Genomic DNA, 23832 nt, shown 5'->3' on the forward strand with positions numbered 1-23832 from the left:
GTACTTGTATGCGAGGCCCTGTCATCTGAAATCAGGTGCAAGGACACAAGAATCTGATTTAGCTGGAAGGTGGGGCAACGAGACCACCGTCTTGAGATGGGAGGAAGGAGGAGCCCCGAGTCTGGAGAGCAGGATAACTGCATTCCTGGTGGGTGGCATGGCTTGTACAAAGACCCTGAAGTACAAGGTGCATATCCCATTCGTTTCTGGGGCAGAGAAAGGAGTGCATGGTGAAGGAGAGAGAGGCCTGAGATGAGGCCCCAGGGGTCAGCAAGGACCACACCTGTAGGGCCTTGTGGGTCACAGTGGTGACCTTTAACCTGAGAGCACTAGGGAGTCATTGAGAGGATGGTAAGAAGATTAAATGAGATTCATTATGTAAAGTTCTTTTTTAAAAAATATTTATGTATTGGACAGAGAGAGATCACAAGTAGGCAGAGAGGCAGGCAGAGAGAGAGAGAGGAGGAAGCAGGTTCCCTGCCAAGCAGAGAGCCCAATGTGGGACTCCATCCCAGGACCCTGAGATCATGACCTGAGCCAAAGGCAGAGGCTTTAACCCACTGAGCCACCCAGGTGTCCTCATTATGTAAAGTTCTTAACATGGTTAGTGCTCAATCCATGTTGCTTTATTATTATTATTATTATTATTATTATTATTTTAAACTTTCTATACCCTCTGGGTAATAGGCCAGGGAATTCCCTTTGATCCCAAGAGGCCCTGACTGGTCTGGGCCAGCTGTGTTCTTTGACTGGAAAGGACTCCAGAAATAGTCCCAGTGTTTTTAGGAAATGGAATCCAAATCTAGAAATCATTAGTAACTTGCCCCAAGGTTGTCTGGGGAGGCAATGCTGGTATTTGAACCCAGCTCTCTGACTCCCAGCCCAGTGCCTCCTGTTTCACCCCATTCCTAGCAAGTTCTTATCATCTCTTTGCCCCGACTGAAACCCTCAATGGCCCACATTACCTTCAGAATACCTACAGCCTGGTCTTCAAGGCCTCCTGTGCGGGGCTACCACTCTCTGTCACCTGCCATTAATCCCCACCAAAGCAAGAAATACTGTTCGATGTTCCCCAGAGGACATAAGGAAGCCTGCTGCTATGCATTTGCTGGTGTCACTGAGGAATTCGGGAAGTGGGGACACTCCAATCCCTTCTCCAGGCATTCTGCTCCCCTTGGGGCCCACCTGTTCTCCTGGATTAGTTTTCTATGGCTGCTGTAACAACTCACCATAAACTTAGCAGCCTAAAACAACATAAACCTTTTTATCTTACAGTTCTGGAGGTTAAGTCTGAACTGGATCTCAGTGGGCTAAAATCAAGGTGTCTCCAGGACTGCATTCCTCAGGAGGCTCTAGGAAAGAATCCATTTCCTTATCTTTTCCAAATTCTAGAAGCTTCCTGCATTCCTTGCTTCATGGCCCCTTCCTCCGTCTTCAAAGCCATCCACATAACACGGTCCTTCTCATGCTGCCATCTGTTTTTCCTTCAGTCTTTTTCACGCTGAGCGACCCTTGTAATTACATTGAGCCCACCTAGATAATCCTGGATAATCTCCCTATTTTAAGGTCAGCTGATTAGCAATCTTAATCCCACCTCTCGGTTTAATCCCCTTTGCTACCTAACCTGACACATTCACACTAATCCCTGGATGTGGATGTGGACATCTCTGATGGGGGGAAGTCATTGTTCTGCCCACCACACTCTTCCTCCCTCACCAGGTCCAGCCAGTCATTCAGGTAGGAACCCAGGGGGAAGTGTGTGCCGCCCACATTTCTGGAGAGGAAACAAAGGCTCCTCACAACACACCTCTGTGAATGTTTTTGAGTTTATAAAGGGCTTTCACATTCCCGGGGGTTGGTATCATTTGTTTTACTCCACATCTGAGAGATCCGTGGTTAGAAAGGTCAAGTGGCTGTCCCAAGGTCACAGGTCAGGAGTGAATATTGCTGTGCTCAAACCCAAGCCTGATCCCAGCTGTTCCCCTCCTTCTCAGACGGTCCGCGAACAGCCATCCCTCCCAAGACCATCTTAATGATTTTCCAAGGACACGCCAAGGGAGTCCTATGGCAAATCAGCCCTTATTTCTGGCTTGTGGCCACAAGTCATGGGGTCATACTTGAAAGACTTCCTCAAATCCTGCAAGTCATCACTCTGGAGGCTTCTGCCTGAATTAGAAGCAGGGACTATTTCCTCCATGTTGCCGATGGGGAGGGCTATAACGGGTCCTGATTTCCAGGGGAGCTATTTATCAATGTATTTCAAAAGCCTTGAAAGCACACATTCCTTTTACCCATCAATGCCGCATGATGGAAATAGAAAAACATGCAGAAATGCATATACAAGGTGTACCAAGGCATTATGTGGAACAGCAAAACATCAAAGCCAACCAAGATGCCCACCAGTAGGGTCTTGATGAAATAGAAAATGGATCCAGTGTGAAAGTACTACATAGTCATTAAGAATAATGTAGCTCTCCATTTACCTGTATATAAAGACAGCCTCAAAGCAGCCCATGAAGGAAGTTCCACTCCATAGTCACCAGGGATTACAAAATAAAGCCATCATTAGTGCCACTACACACCTACTAGAATACCCTTAATGAAAAAGAGTAGACCATATCAAATATTGCCAAAGAAGTAGGGTCACTGGAAATCACATACCGTGCTTGTGGGGCGGGATGATGATTTTAGACAACAGTTTCTTAAAAAGTTAAACATACACTTACCATGTGCATTCAGCCGTTCCACTCCAAGGTATTTACCCAAGAGAAATAATAGCACAGGTCCATACAAAAACAGATACATAAATGTTTACAGCAGCTTTATCTCTAACAGCCCCAAACTGGAAACAAACCCAAAGGTCCATCACCAGGTGAATGGATAAACAAACCAGTATATTCACACGATGGGACACTACTTACCAATAAAAAGAAAGGAACTATCAATCCACACAATAGGGATGAATCTCAAAATAAAAGAAGCCAGACAAAAAAGAAAACACAGTGTGTGATTCCGTTTATATAACATTCTAGAAAATACAAACTAATCTGTAGGACAAAAAAGCAGGATCAGGGTTTACTGGTGTGTGTGTGTGTGTGTGTGTGTGTGTGTTTGGGGGAGAGGGTGGCAGGAGGGATTCCAAAACGGCATAAGGAAACTTTCAGGAGTGATAGATCAGCTTGTCGTTGTGAATGTGGTGATGGGGGTACACATATGTTGAAACCCATACGCTTTAAATATGTACAGTTGATTGCATGTCAATCATACTCCAATAAAGCTATATTTTAGGAAAGATGGCCTCTTAAAAAAAAAAAATCAGGTGCCAGCTGTATATACAGTCTGACTTCCTTTCCGGGAGCGTGGGGGTGTGCGGGGAAAGCCTTTGTGTGTGTGATTTACTGGGTGACAGATCGGACGTGAAGTAGACTTTCCTTTAAACTCTTCTGTGTCTGCGTACAACCACACGTCTGAATTTATGTTTATAATAAGTAAAACAATTTCCATTTTGCAAAAGGAAAACCAAACAAGAGCCCTATGCAGGGCCTAGCTCCTCCCCCCGCGCCTGGTCCTCTCCAGCCGGAGCCGAGGCACCCGTTGACCCAGACTCCAGGGCTTCCTGTGAACTGGTCCCCACGCACAGCGGCCCCCAGGGCAGTGACGAGAGCAGCCCTGCAGATGCTTCCCGGAAGGCCTTGGGGGTCAGCCTGAGCTAGACTGGTAAATCAGCGGCGGAAGGGGCCGCAGGGTTTCCTCTGCAGAGGCAGGGCAAGTGTGGCGGGGAAGTACAAGCTGGGGGAGGGGGGCGCAAAGGAAGGGGCGCCCACCCACGCTTGGCTCTAAGGGGTAAGAAGGTCTGAGTATATGGAAAGAAGGGAAGCAGCGCTGCCTGGCTTAATGGGGACCAGAACGGAGACCTGGGAAACCAGCATGCCGATCCACAGTTCTTAGGGTCAAGGGCCACCTGTTCGGTTCCCTGTTTCTCGGGACAGACCGCTCCACCTCGATAGGTAGGTCACGTGCCAGCGAAGACTCGTTCTGAGCCGATTTGCCAAGATAGAATCTGATTGGTCTATCTTGGGTCACGTGAGTAAGCCCGTCAGCTAATGGGGTGGGGCCCCATATAATAAGCTGTCTTCCAAGGGGTTCACAGGGACTTCGCAGAGGAGGGGCGAGCAGGGGCTGGGCTGCTCCCTAAAGGCTGTGCACGTTGTCCTGCAAGCAGAGAAAATCTGACTGCGTGGTTTAGTCCCCAGACAGCATGGTGCCTCCCTGTGGTGCAGCTGTCCCAAGGGGCCCAAGCTCTAGAAAACCAGCCTGGTTCAAGCCCCCTCCATAGCGGTGTTCCCCACCCTCTGCCATAGCACTGTCCCGGAAGACAGCTGCTCAGACCCCTGCCCCAGGGCAGCCGAGCTCGGCCCCGACAAGGTCTCAGCAGAGTCCTCTGAGGAATCGGAACCAGGTTCTGTGGAGGAAGGTCAGGCTTTGTTGGGAGTAGCAGGAATGGAGACAGACAGACACACGGATTGAGCAGAGGAGGCCGAATAACGGTGACTCCGAGGGGCTTTCACCACCGTCACCAGAATTACAGTCCTGTAGCTCAACACTGACACAACCACCACCACGGAGGCACAAGAAAAGGCACGGCTGCAACATACTAAGCAGTTTCCTTGCAGGGCCGTGCTGAGTAGCAGACACCAGTGCCTGCTCCAGATTGAACCTTGGAGAACCTTGTCTAACTGCTAGTGTTTAATGCTGACATTAGCACTGATTTGCATCTGCTACAGACCAGGCACCCATTCCAAGCACCTTACTTAGATCTGTTCATGTAATGGTTTAGGTGCTATCATCCCCCATTTTACAGATGGCTATGCTAAGGCACAAAGAGGTTCAGTAACTTGTCCTAGTTCACAGAGGCAGAGTTCAAAGCTGGGCAGCCTGGCTCTGACGTCACAGCTGTAACCACTGCCCACCAGGCACTGATACGCACCTATTCTGGGCAATGGGATATAGACCGAGATACATACCCTACTTTGTGGGCCTCACTGCCTGGGTGGGGAGAGACATAAATAGCAATGACCCACATAATGAGCGGTCACTGTTGTTTTAAGTGCTACAAAGCTTGGAACTCCAAAAGTAACTAGAAAGGGACCGTCCTTGCCTGGAGGTGAGCAATGTCTTCCCTAGCGAGGTGACCCTGACGCTGAGGTCTGCAGAGTGACAAGGAATGGGCCAGGCAAAGCAGTGAGGGGGGAGTGTGGGGCAGGAAGAGGTCCAGGTGAGAAGGAACAGAATGTACCATGTGCTCCATGTTGGGTAAGCGCTTTGCTGAAAGTTACCCCAGCAAAGGTTACAGGGCATGATAAGGACCCTGCCCTGGCCTCCAGGTGACTGACCAGGCTCTCTGTGACTCTGTCCTGCCCCCTGCACTCCCCCCCCTCCACTGGCAATCATAGTTGACTGCCTGCAGCCCTCAGAGGTGGCGGTAGGACGAACCCATGAATATTTTGGGGGGAAATGTTTGATACCAGGTGGCCCAGAAGGACTCTGATCACGTGAGTGATCAGGTTTCGGGAGTCATGATGATTCAGGGAAAATGCTACTAGCTGGACTCTGGCGGGTGCTCAGCCAGCCCAGCTCCCCACGTGTGGAGATGCTTATCAAAAGCCAGCCTAGGCACCACTGGCTCTGGCAGGTTGTGCCGAACAGCCCTGGCCTCTCTCCAAGGGCTTATTTTGGACACTGCTGGCTCTCCTAAATGAGTGAAAAAGCAAACTCTGGGGTTTTTAAGAAAGTGCTCCCATCTCAGCAATCTGAAGGATGGTCTTGACAAGAATGGTCAGTTTCTGGACCCTAATGGGCAGCAATGGGGGTGTCACCACGAGAGGCTGTGTCACTCTCGAGGCTGGGTCACGACTTAGCTGGGCAAGATGACAGCTGGAGATCATACTGGCCAGCTGGGCAAAGATGACAGCAGGGACAGTGAGGGGAGGGGACACAACTCTCTCTTACTCTCTAGGCAAAGCTGGCTTCTCCTTCTAGGAGGGAACATTTGAAATGTTCTTGTCCTTTGGCCCAGAGATTCTGCTTCTGGGAATTATTCGCCGAGATGCCTCCCACCAGCACACAGGGCCATTTCCAAGGGCACTCACCGCAGAATGGCTGGAAAGAGTTAAAAACTGCCAACACCCCAGACGTATCCTGATGGAACTGGCTGAATCCAGTGCAGAAGTCCTCATCCCAGACTACAGCCTCTGAAGAGAATGTTCCAGCAGGTGCAGCCTCTAAGAGTCACTGTTAGGTACAGCAAAACAAACAAACAAAAAACCCACAAAAGTGACAAAACAATGTGTATTGCATTATCTCATTTTTGCTTTTTTAAAAAATTCTGTCTTTTTTTTTTTTAAGATTTTATTTATTTATTTGACAGAGAGAGAGATCACAAGTAGGCAGAGAAGCAGGCAGAGGGAGAGGGGGAAGCAGGATCCCCGCTGAGCAGAGAGCCCAACAAGGGGCTCGATCCCAGGACCCTGAGATCATGACTTGAGCCAAAGGCAGAGGCTTAACCCACTGAGCCACCCAGGTGCCACCCCCCAACCTTTTTTTTAAAGATAATATTCCTGCAAGGTTAGAAGACAAATCAAAAACAAAACAGAACGATCTTGAAGCACCAGACCACACCGTTAAACAGAAGTTATCCTCAGGGACAAGCATCCCGGGGTCCTTCCGTTTTTTAAACTTTTGCTTTCTATAGCATAAAATTATGCAATGCTTGAATTTTTACTTTTGCTTTCAGATCTCTTCTGTGTAAGCATTTACTGCCATAAACTTGCCCCTGGGTCCCGCGTGTGCTTCTGTGTCCCAGAGAATTTGTTTTCATCTGTTCTCAAGACATTTACTCAGTTCCCTTGCGATTTCTTCCCTGACTCACTGGTTGCTTAAGAGTGTGTTGTATAATCCCCACATACTTGTGAATTTTCCAGTGTTCCTTCTGCTATTGATTTCTAGTGTCTTCCCCTTGCAGGGCACATGTTATGTGTGAAGTCGGAGGAGCAGGGGTGAAGGGAGGAGAATGTCTACGCGGCACGGCGGGTAGGAACTCGGGCTGTGGGATCCACCCTGCCTGGACGTGGAGTCCGCTCCATCACTGACCGACGACCCATGTGACCCTGGGTGTGGTATCCTTGGTCTGTGCCTCTGCTTCCTCACCTGTGAAATGGATATACATCATGGGGTCTTGTGATGATTAAAAGAGTTCACATGAAGAAAACCCAAGGTCAGTGCCTGGGGCACATACAGTAAGCGTTCAGGGAAACATCTGTCACCTGTGGTGTTGGAAAAGGAGAGGTCAGGACACCAGCAGCTGCCCAGTCTGGGGATGACTCTGCTGAGCCCAGAGTGGTGGCCCCGAGCATGTGCATTTGTTCTCACTGCCCTGCAGGACCTAATGGGCCTGAAGCCCTGACCTGTGGAAGGGTTGCTGACAGTCTGTGCCCCTGTTCATTTGTTCCTTCCCTCCTGCATTCAGCACTCACTTACTGTCCCCCTCCCTGATGTGCTATTGCCCTGGGGCCAGTGGGGGTGGGGAGGGGGACAGAAGTAAACTCTTCTGTGAAATGGGGATGATGATTATCTAAGCCTGCTTGGGCTGTTTTCACAAAATACCACAGACTGGGTGGTTTATAAACAACAGAAATTTATATCTCACAGTTCTGGAGGCTGGAAGTCCAAGGTCAAGGAGACAGTAGATCGGGTGTCTGGCAAGAGTCCGCTTCTTGGTTCCCAGACAGCCATCTTTGGGCGGTGTCCTCCTGTGGCGCAATGTGGGAGGGACTCCTGGGGTCCCTTCAATAAGGGCACTGTTCCCATTCACGGAGGCTATGTCCTCATGACCTAATCACTTCTAAGGGGCCCCGAACCGTAATGCCATCACCTTGGTGGTGAGGATATCAACATAGGAATTTGGGGGGGACATGTTCTGTCTCTAGCAATGATACAACCACGGGCTGCAGGCTGTGGGCACTTGAGGGGATCTTGGGAACACAGTGCTTAGCCCAGGGCATGGGCCCCCAGGGTGAGGTCAACAAACAGAAGCTATTGTTTAGAAAGAGAAGTCATAGTATCAAGGCCCCTTTATCTATCTATCTGTCTATCATCTATCTATCTTTGTAAGATTTTATTTATTTACTTGAGAAAGAGATAGAAAGTGCGGAGAGGAGCAGAGTGAAAGGGACAACAAGACTCTGGGCTGAGCTTGGAGCCCTAGGCAGGGCTCAGTCTTACCACCCTGAGGTCATGACCTGAGCTGAAATCAAGGGTGGGACACTTAACTAACTAAGCCACAGAGGTGCCCCTGTTTTTAAAGTGAGGCCTGTGCCCTCTGGGGAGCTCAAACTCGTGACCCCAAGATCAAGAGTTGAATGCTCTATAGACTGCGTCAACCAGGCGCCCCATCAAGGCCCTTTCTAAGGCCAACGCCCTTGCAGGAGAATGGCCAATACCACCTTGCCTTGGGGCTCATCCCTGGCATTGATTTCTAATCCCCCACCTCCAGATTCCTCGTTGAGGTCAGAACTCTGTCTGGTTGTGCACGCTTGTGTGCTGGTGCTTACGTTGGTGCCTGGCAGTGTGGGTACTCAGTTTTTGTTCTAGTCAAACAAACACTATTCTAAGCACTTTACAAATATCCACTCACTCTTTATTCATAACATTTCTGGGAGGTGGGTAATACATTCCCCATTTAGAGATCAGGAAGGTGTGGCACAGAGAGGTTTTATAACTTGCCCAAGGTCACACAGCCACAAAGCTGCAGAGTCGGAATGTGAACCCTGGGCAATGTTTGTCGAAGGAAGGAAAGAGGGGGTGATGTGCGGACTCTGGTGTCTGTAGTTCTGAAATGCAGAATAAGAGAGCAGGGCCTCGGGATCCACACTGCCTGGACATGGAGTCAGGTCTATCACTGACTGACAACCCATGCGACCCTGGGTGCCGTATCCTTGGTCTGTGCCTCAGCTTTGACCTCACATTGGTCTTCACGCTCATCCCCCCTTGTTCCATAAGTGGGAAGTGGGGACTAAGATCTGTGAAGGTGGGACCCCAGATTTTAAACAGGAGATTGAAATTTGGGATTCCCAGCTTGTAACCCTATGAGCCTAGGCAGTTAGGGGTTCAGGAAGTGTCAGAAAATCTCGTGTTAAGTTTCCTACTGTCACTGGAGAGAGCTTCATAATGAGTTGAGTAGAAAAGACAGGTTACAAAACATGGTGTGATGTTGGTAGCCGACCCTCGAGGAGCACTTCTGAGGGGCGAGGTAATTTGCAAAGTGCTTTGGGTATGTCACTCCTTCTTGAATCCTCAAAAGAATCTGGGGCGCCTGGGTGGCTCAGTGTGTTAAGCCGCTGCCTTCGGCTCAGGTCATGATCTCAGGGTCGTGGGATCAAGTCCTGCATCGGGCTCTCTGCTCAGCAGGGAGCTTGCTTTCCTTTCTCTCTCTCTCTGCCTGCCTCTCCATCTACTTGTGATTTCTCTCTGTCAAATAAATAAATAAAATCTTAAAAAAAAAAAAAAAAAGTATTTCATGAGTTAAGTCCGGCCACTAAACCCATTTTATAGCTCTTAAAACTGAGGCTAAGAGACTCCTAGCGACTGGCTCCAGGTCATTGAGCTAAGAGGAGGAGGAGTCTAGGACGCATACCCTGGTCTGCTCTCTGGTCCTTGCTGGAGCCCTTGTCCCCCGCTGCTCCTCCAAGGCCTCACCATTAAATGACACCACTGATGACTTTGACATTCAAAAATCATAGCTATTGGGATGCCTGGGTGGCTCAGTCGCTTAAGCATCTGCCTTAAGCTCAGATCATGATCCCCGGGGTCCTGGGATTGTGTCCCAATCAGGCTGCTCGCTCAGCGGGTAGCCTGCTTCTCCCTCTGCCTGCCGTTCCCCCTGCTTGTGCGCGTGCTCGCTCTCTCTCCATCTCTGACAAATAAATAAATAAATAAAATTTTTAAAAAAAATCATAGCCGTTGCTGACAGTAACATTGCGGACTGTAACTAAGAATTCTGAAATTCAGGGCTGAGTGTGTGCCTAGGAGGACTGGGAGGAGGACTGGGAACACCTCTTCTCGGTAAACATGACCCTGATCACGGGGTGAAAGGTGTCGGACTCCCGACCAGTTATGTAAGCTGTGTTCACCTGCCGACTCCTGGCCCCCTGGGTGGGGTCTAAGAAAGTCCAGAAGTCGAGCTCCAGGGCGCTGGCAGGCCTGGGCGGGTGGTGGTGGGGAGTTCTCCTTTGAGCTCACCTCCCATAGGGTCAGCCGCCCGGACAAAGCCTCAGCCGACCCAGCCAGACTACAGGGCCACTTTCCAGAAATGGGACTGCTGCCTGTTCTTTGGGATCCCCCTTGAGCCCCCTCCCTGGCTTTTGTTTGACTTTGCACAGAAGGAGTTCAACGGGACTCTTTTTCGCTAGTGGCTCTATGCCATGCCCTTTCCCCTCATACTTTATGTAACTGTGCAAAGGAGTCATTATCTCCATTTTATGGGTGAGGACAATGAAGGTGAAAGAGGTTAATAACTTGCTTGAAGCGACAGAGCCAGGGAGTGGCAGGGCTGGCATTTGAACCCAGGTCCCTTTAGGCGGAAGGAAGGCTCCGGGAACTGTGTGCTCAAGAAATACCTTCAGATCCAAGTGACAGGCAGGAAAAGGAAAGTGAAAAGAGTTAAGTTCCTGACTCTCACAGGGAGACAAAGACCATGTAAAGAGCTGGCCTGGGATCATCACATCACCCTCTCTCTGACACCTTCCGTGGTTCCCCATTGCCTTTAGGATAAAGCACGACATCATTAGCGTCACCTGCCAGGCCCTCCTGTGGGGTGGGGCCTGCCTACTTTCCTAGCCCTGCCCTTGCCTCTCACAGATTTTGGACTCCTACATCTTCTTGGCTTAGACTTTCCACCAACTCCCTTCTCTCCTAGCTGACTTCTGCACATTCATCAGGCTTGGCCTTACATGCCTTTCCCACTCAGGAAGGCCTGCCCAGGTCACACACACCAGGTCAGGCCTATCCTGCATTCCCACCACTCCCTGAACTTTCCTTGGCCCCCAGGCGTATTCCAGCTCTCATCACTTGGGCCAAAAACACCTGCCTGCTCTCCACCCCCGCCCGCTGCCCCCCACCCCTGCAGCCCCGGACCCAGAGCAGATGGTGTGATAAACACCTGTGAATGAAACATGGGGGAATGAAATGCTTGGCAGACCTTGGCATGCTGGAGACCTCAGAGACAGGCAAGGGGGTGAGGCTGCTGGGCTGCCCTGACTAAGGCAGGACTCTCAGAGTTCAGCCAGTGCTCGGAATCCAGAACATACGCTGCAATCTGGACTTTTTTGTATGGTTAGTGATTTGGAGTTCTGGGCTTAAGGCATGCTGGAGCCGAAGCCATGGTTTAAGCAGTTAGGGCTGTCCTTAAAGCCATAGGGGAAGATGGGTGGGTCTGGGGGAGGCCACCTACGGGTCTCTGGACACAATGGCCACGATGGAAATGGGGTAGACACATGGCCTTGTTTCAGCCTGGCCATCTGGCCTGATTTCACACCCTATCGGGTCAGGCACTAGGCCTCGGCCTTCCCACACTCGCTGATTGCATCTCCTCAGTGACCCCAGGAGATAGCGATGGCTGTGGGCCCCACTGGACAGACGGGGAAACTGAGGTTCAGAGAGGTGGAGTGACCTGCCCCAGGTCACACAGGAACTCTCTATCCCTGCCTTCGTTGTAGCTCTGCACTGCGTCTCACTCAGAGGTCAGCGCCTTCTAGACCATCTAGATCTTCTACGCCCTGTCCCATATGGTCATCATTAGCCACCTCTGGTGATTTCAATTTTAAATTTCAATTAAATGGAGTTTAAAATTCAGTTCCTCGGTCACACTAGCCACATGTTAAGTGCTGAATAGCCCCTGGTGGCTAGTGGTTATCATATTGGATAGTGCAGGTGTTGGACATTTCTACCACTGCAGAAAGTTCTACTAATAATGCCAGTCTAGACTATGAAGGTGGCTAGGTCCTCAGAGACCATTTAATTCAATGCTCTTATTTAACACATAAAGAGAGATCAGAGACTGGTTCAAAGTCACACAGTGAGTCAGTGATAGGGGTGGAACTCAAAACCTGGGCTCCCAACTCCCAGCCTGGGCTCTCTCTACCGAAGGAGGTTGACTCCTATCTCTTAGCTGGGGCTTCATAAGGGGCTTCTGTGAGGCAAAAAACAAAAAAAAACCAGACAAAACCCACCATAAAAAAAGTCTAAAGACAATTGATTAAGTAGAAGTAATACTTTAATGTTGAATTATAACCAAAGTTAATATCCATAATATGTAATAAACTGCCACAAATAAATAACAAAAAGATGATGACTGACTGGAAAAAAGGACAAGGATAGGCCAGGCAATTTACAGAAGAAATGAAAATTGCCAAAAAGATTCTAGTGAAAGAAATGTCTACAGTATAGCTTTTTTTTTTTTTTTTTTTTTTTTTGTCAAACAGATTGGTAAAGATGGAGAAAATGTGGGAATGGGTGCTATCTTATACCCTTGGTGGGAATATACCCAAGTATAAATGGGTCCAACCTTTTTGGAAGGCTGTTTGGCCACATTTTTCAATGGTAAATATGTAAATTCTCTTTGAATCAGTAATCCCTGAGCGGGAACTCAAGGCCGCCTGACTCCGGGTCTCGTGCTCTGAGCCATGACTATTCTCCATGAGTGATAGTCAGGCTTGGGTTGGAAAGGGCAGAATCACTGGTCAATGGGGAGACTTGTGGACTTGGCTGTGGGAGGTTTAAGCAGGATGGATCCCCGTGGGCGAGTTCTTTGGAGCCTTTATCTCCTTGTGTGACTGGCTCCGATATTAGCAAGGGGCCCAGCTCCGATCAATACGCACTTGGCCAGCTGCTGTGGTGGCTCAGCTGCCCTTCCAGTGCTGCAAATAATTGGAGCCCAGTCACCGGTGAATCAGCACTGACCGCCCTTGGCAAGCAGGGCCGGGAAGGCAGCTTGGCGTGGCACTCTGGACTGCGTGTCAGGTGACAGAGAGCAGGCCAGCTGGGTAGCTGCCCTGAGGGTGATTTGGTCAAGAGTCATTCTCCACCCCACCTCAGTTTCCCCTTTCTTTCCCTGTCTCTTTTCCTTTTTTTTTTTTCTCCTCTCTTCTCTCCTCCCTCCCTCCCTCCCTTTCCATTGAGTGCCAAGTGTGCACCACTTAATGTGACAGCAAACAGAAGGCAGAACCCTTGTTTTCCCTGGACACAGATGGCCGGTAACTTGGGGGCACAGAGCAGGGAGCGAGTGTTGTGCCTGACACGGGGTGGGGGGTGGGGTAAGATGCCTGAGCTGAAGCTTGACACGAGGTCGATGTCACCAGGTGGGCAGGGGACAAGGCCAGAGTCTTGGGGCAGGGCTGTAGGGAGGTGGGCAGTGAGAGGCCGAGCGGTTGCTCCAAGAGCATCTTGAATGGCAGGCTAAGGACCTTTGATTTTATCCAGGGCGTGACGGAGAAACATAGCAAGATTTTTATAAGGACATAATCCTTATAAGGACATATTACTAAATTACAAAATGAACTCATCACACTCCAAAACATACATACCCCAAATATCCATTAAAATAAAGGGGGTGCTTGGGTGGCTCAGTCATTAAGCATCTGCCTTTGGCTCAAGTCATGATCCCAGGGTCCTGGAATCAAGCTCCACCTCGGTCTCCCTGCTTGGCAGGAAGCCTGCTTCTCCCTCTCCCATTCCGCCTGCTTGTGTTCCCTCTCTTGCTGTCTCTCTCTCTCTCTCTCTGTCAAATAAATAAATAAATCATAAATAAATAAATAAATAAATAAAGGAAAAATTTCCCTCTAAACTCTCTCCCCAGATGGAAGCCTCTGGTAACAGTGTAGGGCATATTCTTCAAGAGTCTTTCCTATGCATACATAAATGCATCTGTTCTTCTAGACGAAAATAATCTCACTCTTTACATACTGGTATGTGACCTGCTTTGCCTTGGCAGGCTGGACATTTCCCCCCTCGGCACACACCCACATCTCCTACAATCTTCTTGGTGGTCATGCGGCATCTCTTCGACCACAATTGCCTTCATTTGACAAACACTGATTGAACTCCATTGTGTACCAGACACTGTTCTGGGTGCTGAGTACGGGGCAAAGAACAAAATGCAGTTTTGCCCTCAAGGCTTCCCTCTTCCTACTGGGAGACATCAGGCTGCTTCAGTAATTTTGTGTAATATACAAGGGGGCAGGGACCATCTTGCAGGTGTATCTTCGCCTGCATGTGTGACTGCTGTTATTGGATAACTTACTTTAAAAGGAAATATGCTCTGAGCACCTGGGTGGCTCAGTCGGTTAAGCGGCTGACACTGGATTTCGGCTCAGGTCATGATCTCCAGGTCCTGGGGTTGAGCCCTCCCTTGGGCTCCACGCTCAGCGGGAATTCTGCTTGCAGACCGACTGTCTCTTCCTCTTCCTCTGTCCCTCCCCTGCTCACGCACCTGTGTGAGCACACGCTCTCTCTCTCAAATAAACAAATAAATCTTTTTTTAAAAAAAAGGAATTATGCACACTGAATTTTGCTAGTTACTGGCAGTACTGAGTTTTAGAGTAGGAGGTGGTGTGGTTATATCTACAGTTATCCGCCCACCCATCTAGCCGTCTACCCATCTACCCAAGCGCACGTGCACATATACACACGTACGTCACGTGTGTGTCTGGGCATCTGTCCCTTAGGCAGTCATTTGTGGAGTGTCTGCATGTGGCAGGCCCTGAAATGGACATCCAGACACCTGGACGAGCTGTCTGACCCTGTGAAGCGCGTGCTGCAGTCGAGGGGAGAGAGAGGTCCACAGCGTCCCAAGAGTTTGTCCAAGGCCAGCCGAGGGCGAGGAGTCTCTCAGGCCTCCCATTTTCTGCAGCTGTGATTCTAGTCTCGAGGTTGCAGTCCCACTAGATCCCTCTGTTCCCTCCTCCTTCTCCATTCCCATCCCAGTGTTTAGGTTCACTTACATCCTGACTTCACAAACCAGGTGGCACTGAGTCAAGTTCGAAACCCTGGGGATACTCCGAAAGCTCTACCTGAGAAACGGCCAGTGTTGCTCAGGAAGTGCTGAGCTCTTCCTCCGCCACGTGTCCCCTTTCCCTTCCCAGTGCCCTGGCTCCATGCTAGTCTGAGCTGCCGATCTCCTGCTGGCATGGCTGTCCTAGCCTCCTCGCCTGTCTGCCTGGCTTGGTCTTGCCCGCTGGTAACCAATCCATTCTCCACAGAGCCAGAAAGGACTTTGAAAGAGGCATTTTGGATCTCGTCACTAACCTGCTTACATCCTCCAGGGGTGTCCCTTTGGGCTGAGAATAAAATCTAAACTCCTCCCAGGCTCCCGCAGCCCATGTCAGCAGGTTCCTGCCTGACCCCATGGCTCTCTCCCTTCCTTCTACTCACTTCCCTCCCCTCACACGCAGCTCCCCAAACACGCCAGTCCCTGCTTCTGCCCGCAGGGTTTCCTGTGCTTGGGTGCTCCTCCTCCTCCTCCTTATTATTATTACTTTATTTAAAGATTTTTAAAAAACGTATTTATTTGTCAGAGAGAGGGAGAGCACAAGCAGGAGAGCAGCAGGCGGAGGGAGAAGCAGGCTCCCTGCTGAGCAAGGAGCCTGGGACTCAATCCCAGGACCCTGGGATCATGACGACCTGAAGGCAGATACCTAACCAACTGAGCCACCCAGGCATTCCAAGGGTCCTCCTTATTATGTAGGCCTAGGCTGAGATAATCCCTCACATAAGCCAGGGACCCCAACCCAATCATCCTCTCTCACATTTTCCTGGGTCTTCCTCTCTAGGCCACTTGTCTGAATTATCTTGTGAGGTTCTACTTTCCTTATGTCTCTCAGGGCCTCAGGTAGGGAGGACAGGCTAAGCTTGGGAATTTAGGGGTGCTGGCCTGGGCCTCTGTCTGACCGCTTGCTCAGATCTCCATGTCCCTTCAGGCCTAAGCCATTTACAGGTGTGGCCTCTTGAAGTCTTCCCAACATTCTGAAAAGGTTGGTTTTCTTTCTATTTTTTAATTTTTAAGTAAGCTGTACATCCAGTGTGGGGCTTGAACTCATGGCCCTGAGATCAAGAGTCACATGTTCTACTGACTGAGCCAGCCCGGCGCCCCAGGTTGGTATTCTTTTTTTTTTTTTTTTAAATATTTTATTTATTTGACAGAGAGAAATCACAACTAGGCAGAGAGGCAGGCAGAGAGAGAAGGAAGCAGGCTCCCCGCCGAGCAGAGAGCCCAATGCGGGGCTCCATCCCGGGATCATGACCTGAGCCAAAGGCAGAGGCTTTAACCCACTGAGCCACCCAAGCACCCCTCCAGGTTGGTATTCTTAGTCCCCCTTTACAGGTGAAAAACTATGACTCAGAGATTTAAAAAAAAAAAAAGTTTTGGGGTGTATCCTTCAAGATTCCTTTCTGTGCATGCAAAAGTACACCCAAAGCTTGTGTGACACAGCTGGTAGTGTTAAGTCAGCCAGATTTTAAATCCTGCTCTGATGGCTTCAGGGCAAGTGGTCCTAGCCACATCACACTGAACCCCCTCTCATGAGGAGTCCCCAAGCCTCAGTGTCCCCAACCAAGGCCACACTGCCCATGTGCAGCAGAGCCAGGATTCCAATATGGCTTTGTCTCACCCCAGATGAAGCATCCTGAACCAGCACCAGGTTCTCTCCCTTCCCCAGGCACCATCTGGGAAATGAGGAAAGGGAAACTTCCTGGGCTCCCAGCCCTGGGGCTACAGAGAGATAAATACCAGACCCGAGCTAAGTCTGGCAGCCGGGCCCACCCTGCTTCCTGTTAGAGCAGTTTGGGGTTACTCGTGGTCACAGCTGAAGAGCCAGGCAGGCCTTGAGACCTCCTTGGCTGGTCTTCTCCTCTGAAATCTCCTCGTGGGGTCAGGTGGGCACAGGCTCTTCCCGTGGAGCAGGCCCAGCCAGGATCAGCAAGGAGAACACACCCCACAGAGTGGGTAGCATAGTTTAGCCCTCTAGTAGAGCCTGTGCTCCAGGGTTAAGACCCCATTCCAGTGATCTAAACTTTTTAGGCCTCAACTACCCAGGCTGTATATGGGGATACAGAATAGCAGCGGGAGCTGCTCTTGCCATTTTTCACCTATCTGGCTCAATGGTGTTTTCTAAATTACAGGATCAACTGGAGGGAAGTAGAGGTCACCATCTCATTTTTTTTTTTTTAAAGATTTTATTTATTTATTTGACAGGCAGAGATTGCAAGTAGGCAGAGAGGCAGGCAGAGAGAGAGAAGGAGGAAGCAGGCTCCCTGCTGAGCAGAGAGCCCGATGCGGGCCTCGATCCCAGGACCCTGGGATCATGACCTGAGCTGAAGGCAGAGGCTTTAACCCACTGAGCCACCCAGGCGCCCCCACCACCTCATTTTAAGGAAATCAGAAACTTGAGCCCTCGGTTACACATCTGGATCGAACTCAGCCCCAACTCCAATCCATTTCTGTCTCCCAAATGCCTCTCAAATCCATCCTCTCGTCTTTTCTCAGCTCTGAGGTTCTGCCTTCATCATTTCTTGCCTGGATCAACACGAGACCCCTCAGCCCTCTTTCCCATATTTTCTCCTCCACACTGCAGGCTGCCACAAAAAACAGGCTTGCAACAAAAAACAGGCTTGGGTCATTCTCCTGCTCAAAATGTGTCAGCGGCCCCCCTCCTTACTCTGGTTGACAAGACCCAGTGAGATCCAGCCACTACAGGAGGCCTTCTAGCTGCATCCCCTGCCCCTGCCTCTCTCAAATCGTAATGCAGCCAGACGAAGTCCTCACAACTTCTGTGGGGACCTCAATCTCTGTCCTCCAGGCCTCTAGAGGCTCCCTCTGCATGGCCTCTGCCTAACTCAGGGCATACAGCCTCCCTCAACGGAGCTCCTCCAGTGCCTGTCACAGTTCTCAGCTACCAAATTTGTTGCTGTGTGTGCTCCTGGCCGCGCCGTCCTCCACCTGATCTTGGGCTTAGGCTGGAGACTGGAGGGCCACCAGGAGCTCACTGCTGGATCCGAGCCTGGTTCCAAGCAGTTTGCGCCCTAATATTTGGAGACTGAATGAATGAAGTACAATGTGTCCAGGGCCTAGGAGGTACAAGGCTCTGGAAGCGGTCTCTATCCAGGGCAGTTAATGTAGTCAGAGAGACCAGTAATAACTAGCTAAGAAGCTAACCGACAACAAAAGGCTTGGAAAGCAGCTTGGGGGAGAAGCTGGGTCTCGCACAGATTGCGTGATGAACTGCTCTCCGAGTCACTCCCTCGGCGAAGCCTTTGCAGACACTTCCTTCTCCGTGCTCAGAACCACAGATTCCCAAGCGAAAGACCTGCTTGGTCTGGTCCTGGCCACCTCTTTGGGTGTTTTTGGGAAAATGGGACTCACTGCCTCTGGCCTTGATTTAGTGGCTAACGAGCTCACGTCTGGGGGTACGCTGGAGGGCCGTTATAGCCGGTGTTCATATCGTTTCTTCTCTTCATTGTTTCTTCCTTTCTTCTGCTCGCGCCCTCCTCCTTGCCGGACCAGCCCCGGCTTCCCGCCCCGCGACCTCCCACTGCCTTCTCGGGGCCCCTCTCCCTTTCCCTCTGCTCTGTCCGGACCGAGGAGGCGGGTCCAGCCGCGCGGCGCACCAATCCAAGCGCCCTGAGCCGCCTTAGCTTCCCGCGAGTCCCGCCCCACGCCCCGTCCGCCAATCGCGCTCCGTTCCCGCCCCGCCAGATCACCCAATTGCGGGCAGGCTGGGCCGCCGGCGCCCCGCCCCTCCCGCGCTCGGCGGCGGCTCCGCGGGCGGCCGCGCTGGGCCTCAGCATTCTCCCAGTGGCGCCGCACAGCGTCGGGCTCGGGCGGCCGTGTCCGGAGCACAGGGGGCGGCGCTGCTCCTCGCGGGGTGCTGGACAGAGGCGGCGAGCGAGGCGGGTGCCACCGGCCGGCCGGAAAGGCGCCCCAGCTCTGCCGGGGCCCGCGGCGCGGGACCCAGGACTGAAGAGGAGGCGGCGCCCCGGCTGCCCGGGCCCGGTGCCCGGCCGGAGGGGGCCGTGGCCGGCCGTTCCCGGCCCGGAGTGTCCTCGCCGCGCCTCCCGAAGAGGCCCCCAGAGCTCCCGGTCGCCCCCTGGGGGCCCTCAGCCGCCCCGGACTCACCTGCGCGGGCCGCCGGGCGCCCAGGTGCGGGGGCGTGTGCGCGGCGAGGGCGCCTCCCCCGGCCGCCAGCAGGGCGGGGGCGGGGCCGCCCGCCGCCCTCGGCCTCACCGGTCCGCCAGCCGCGCCCGGTAGCGCGGCGAGAGCTCCCCGGAGACCGCGTTGCGGGATGCTGCCTTCCAGCGCGGCCTCTCGCGCGCCGCCCGCCGCCCCTGCCCCTGACTCCTGGGCCATGCCCCGCTGTTTACATGCCGGTGAAGCCCCCGGCCGCTCCGAACCGCTCCGAGCCCCGGCGCCTCGACGGTGAAGCCAGCCGGCCCGCGAACTGGACTGGTCGCTCAGACCTGGGCCCTCCGGACTTAGATCCCCGCCTGCTCGGCCGCCTTCGCCACCATCTGGGCGGGATCCGGCTCTGATGTTTTGAGGAGGGGGTGTGGTGTAGGGAAAGGAATCCTGGGGATTTCTGGCTTCCCCCCCTTTCTTGGCCTTCGGGGCTTCAGACTCAGGGAACTTGCTCATGGCTTTCTTGATGAAGAAGAAGAAATTCAAATTCCAAACCACTTTCACCCTGGAGGAGCTGACTGCCGTCCCCTTCGTGAACGGAGTCCTCTTCTGCAAGGTCCGGCTGCTGGATGGCGGGGATTTTGTCAGCTTGTCCTCACGGTAGGAGCTGGGGCAGTCGCGCCTGCAGGGGAGGGGTGGTGGGAATGAGCCAGGTCTAGCCCCTTGGCACGTGGAAGCGCCCCTGTGGGCCCAGAGCGTCCTGGGGATTATGTGTGTCTGGGGCAGGTCTGCACAAGGCAGGACTGAGTGATCTGGGAGGTCTGGGCCTGAGGAAACTGGCAGGGTGCCGGTCACCCCCGTCTGCAGGTGACCAGCTGGATAGCTGGAGGTTCATTCTTGCAGCCCTTTTGGGGGTCCTGCACACTGGCCCATTCCTCAGATTTGCACAAAGAGCCCACCAGGGTTTGTGCCTGGAGGGCCTGGGACGGGAGGAGTACTCCAGGCCACCTTGCTCCCAGCTGGCCGCTTGGGCTGTCATATGATTTAGAGCCTGGGCCAGCCACAGGTTCCCAGGCACTGCCGGTCTGACTGGAGGGAGGTGGCTGGATTTTGGCCTGCCCTCTCTGAGTGTCTGTCCTCTCCTGGCTGTGGCTGGGCTGCTTTGCATGGCAAACGCCCTTGTGGAGGAGGCTGCCAGCCTCTCTGAAAGAGGCTCCGTCCAGTTTGGTTTATGGGTCCTTCCCCGTCCTGCAGGTCCAGCCGTCCGGCTCATTGTTGAGGGTGACTGAGTTCCCGAGCTGCACCCACTGACTGGGCCCATCTAGGGTCATATAGTTGGGGCTTGCCGTGGGAGAGTGTCTGGGAGTTTGACAGATGGTGGTTCGAGTCTTAGCGCTGTCACTTTCTGGGCCCAATACAGGTCTCCGTCAGAGCTGTGGAGAAGTTTCTGTAGATAGAGTGCAGTGCAGGGCCTGGCCCAGTGCCTAGGACAATGCTGGTTCCTTTCCCTGGTCTGTCCCTTTGCTCCCCAGGCCTCCTTGTGGGCCCAGTTAGCTGGAGCTGCCTTGCAGTTCTGAGCTGGGGAAACTGAGGCCCAGAAAGAGGAAGTAAGTGGCTTTCCAGGGACCTCACAGGAGGCAGTTGTCAACTGAACTTGGCCTATTTGGGGACCTGTTGGATGAATCTGGTGGTCTGGGAGGACGCGGGCAAGGGGGGCTGGTTGGGGGGTGAGGTAGGCATAGAGCCTAACCCAGATTTAGAAATCTCCGGTGCAGACAGGGTGGGGTGCCTTTTCTCTGCGCTTGGGCCCACTTAGGCCTAGAGGCTCCCCAGACCGCCGGGAACTGCTTATCTGAGGAATTCAGAGAAGGGCTGCCCTTTGCTGTGGGGGCTGGTGGCAGTCCTCCGCTGCCTGGGAAGGCTGTGATCCTGATCCCGTGGCCACCCACAGAGCAGCCCAAGGTTTTGGGGAAAGGGTGTGCTCAGAGTTAGGGTCTGGGGTCGGCCACTCACTAACTGGTGGCCTTGGGCTAGTTACCTAACCTCTCGGATTCCAAGAATCAGCAGTTGTTGGTGTGGGGCTCCCATTTTACTAGCACTTTTTCCTTAATTGCTGGACTATGCCATGGAGTGGGGTGGAGGTGGGGGTGTGGGGGAAACCGTAGGATTATTATCCCCATTTTACAGAGGTGAAAACTGAGGCTTAGGGAGGGAGTGATTTGCCTGAGCTAATACAGCAGAGCCCAAGTTCCTTCAGGGTGTGCTTTTAACCATTATTCTGTTCTACCTCTAAGCCTTCATTTCCTTGTCTGTGAAATGGGAGAAATCATACCCGCCCCTAGAGCTGTGAGGGTAATTGATAACGGCTGTGCCACGTCTGGTTCAGGCAAATTGTCAGAGCAGTCGTGGTTACTATGGCAGAGAGGTCCAGGCCCACAGGCCCCAGGCCTCCTACTTCTTGGCAGGTACAAGTGAGAGTCAACAGAGAGCCCACACGTGAGCTGGGGGTGGACAGGGTCTTAGATCCCACTGAGGAATACATATTTAGCCCCAGACTGAGGTGTCCTCCCAGGCACTAGGGCCGCTGTCACCCTACCTGTCAGCCTTTCCATTGCCCTAAACCTACCCCCTCATCTGGGAAAGTCTGGAAAGTTCCAGGTTTTGGCCCACAGTCTGGATTTCTTTGCCTCCCTTTCTTTCTTCCTGGCAAGGGGCCATGTATTCCCTGATCCCAGCTGAGCCCAAACAGCCTTTCGCAGCCCTCATCCTGGTTGAAACTTGACAGGGCTGTGGAGGGGGGAGCTGACACTGAGCCCCCTAGGCTGGGCACTTAGTGGGCTCTGGGTACCTTTCCGTTGCTGGGCAGGTGTGGCTGGAGGGAGCAGACAGGGACGTTGGAACCTGAGGCTGCTTTAGAGCTGCTTTGGCTTTTGCCCAGGAGATAGGGGTTCCTGGGCTCCTACCTCCTCCACGCCCATCCCACCCATCCTGTTCTGCGGCCTGGAAGGGAGCCTCGCCTCACAGCCCACCCTCCCAGATTGCCAAGGCCCTGTTGTTTTGGAGTTGGGGTAGAGTCAGGGGTGATGACACCTGCTTAGATCTTGGGCCCAGATCCAGTAGTGTCCTCTTCCCAACCCCACGGATCTCTGGGATGGCCCAGGGACTGCTGGTGGCTGCACGGGTGTTGTCTGAGTAGAGCAGGCCTGAGGCCCCACCCCTGCAGTGCCGCCTTCCTAGCTGGTGTGTTTCCTTGTGTTGGGTGCCATGGCAACAGCCGGGTACACAGCTCCAGCCTGACCCAATTTGAGCAGGTAGAACAGGTGGTATGTCGTGCTGTTCCCCAGCCTCGTCTTTCTTCTGAGGCCTCCTTACAAACCATAATCCTCACAGCTACCGTGTTCCGAGGGTCCGTGTTCTGTGCCGGTGTTTTGCAAGCGGTGTGCCCATTAATCCTCTTGGCCTTGGGGATGGAGGAGGTGCTGAAGCCAGAGGGGTGAAGCCATCTGCCAGAAGTCACCCAGTTCGTAATGTAATTGGGAAGATAGCCTTTTTATCATTAGGATTTAAACTGCCTTTATGTGCACGTCCTGTATGCTCAGGACCTGCTGAGCACCTCGGAGGTGTGATGGGTTGAGCCCTGGAACCACATCTTGAGCTGATGAGGACATTGGGCTCAGGAAAGCTGAAGTGATGGGCCCATTTCACTCAGCTGGGGAGTGGCAGGGCTGTGATTTAAATTGGGCAGGCCCAGCTCCAAAGTCCTGCTTTGTCTCTGTGGCAGAGGGCTGGAGACGGCTACAGCCCCATGTGATGTCCCCAGACCTTTGAAGAAGGTTCCTTTTATTGGGTGGGGTGGTACAGGAAAAGTCCAAATCTGGATACTTTTGAGGCATCAAGCTAGATCCTGAGGGAAAGGGGCCCTAGGGCCATAGATGGGGATGAAGCTATAATCATTCCTGTGGATTTGGGGCCAGGTCTGGGCTGTGCCTGGGGCAAGTGGGCATTTGCCAAGGTCCCTGCTTGGAGGCCCTCCAGGCAGATGCATCCAAGCGGCATCTGGGAGGCTTTCCCAGGGGTCCTGGGAGGGATGCAGAGGTCCCAGCCAAGTCTGGTGAGTTGGGAGGCAGCATTAGTCTCTCCAGGGCAGGCTGGGTGCGGGCTTCCAGCCTTGAGCCAATCTATCCTTCAGGCAAGAAGAATCCCAAACATCCTGAGAGGTCTCTGTGCCCAGCTGGCCCCGGTCCTGTGGCCTGGCCCATGCACGTGCTGGTGGTGCCAGGCGAGGGAGCAAGAGGGAGGTGTTGATTTACCTTCTAGCAAGCCCTTTCAGGAGGAGACAGGCAGAGAGCACCTCCTTGGCCTGCATGGGAGGGAGAGACTGGTGCAGATGAAGGTGGGGGGATTAGGCCTGACTCCTGGCCTTGGGGGCCCAGCTGAAGGGCAGGGGAGCAGTGTGGCCTGGTTTGCACATCAGATGATGGGTTTTGGCTGCTGAGTGGGGAAGAGGCAGGGGGGCCTGACCAGCACCCTGTCAGGGATCATTGGAGTTGGCTGGGTGGGTTTTGCCAGCCCGGCTTCGAGGTGACAGGCAGTGGGAGAAGAGCGGGCAG

General features: G+C 52.7%; 1 protein-coding gene across 1 annotated transcript in view; it reads left to right on the forward strand.

The window, feature by feature from the left end:
- The first annotated feature begins 19364 nt into the window (after positions 1-19364).
- The window catches only part of FAM102A (family with sequence similarity 102 member A), a 33826-nt gene continuing 29358 nt past the window's right edge, over positions 19365-23832 (forward strand). Inside the window, exon 1 of the mRNA XM_044264814.1 lies at positions 19365-19882. Within this exon, the coding sequence (XP_044120749.1) occupies positions 19737-19882 (146 nt within the window). The 5' untranslated portion in view covers positions 19365-19736. The remainder of the gene's footprint in view (positions 19883-23832) is intronic.

This window comes from Neovison vison, chromosome 9, assembly GCF_020171115.1.
Source record: "Neovison vison isolate M4711 chromosome 9, ASM_NN_V1, whole genome shotgun sequence".
Classification (NCBI taxonomy): Eukaryota; Metazoa; Chordata; class Mammalia; order Carnivora; family Mustelidae; genus Neogale; species Neogale vison.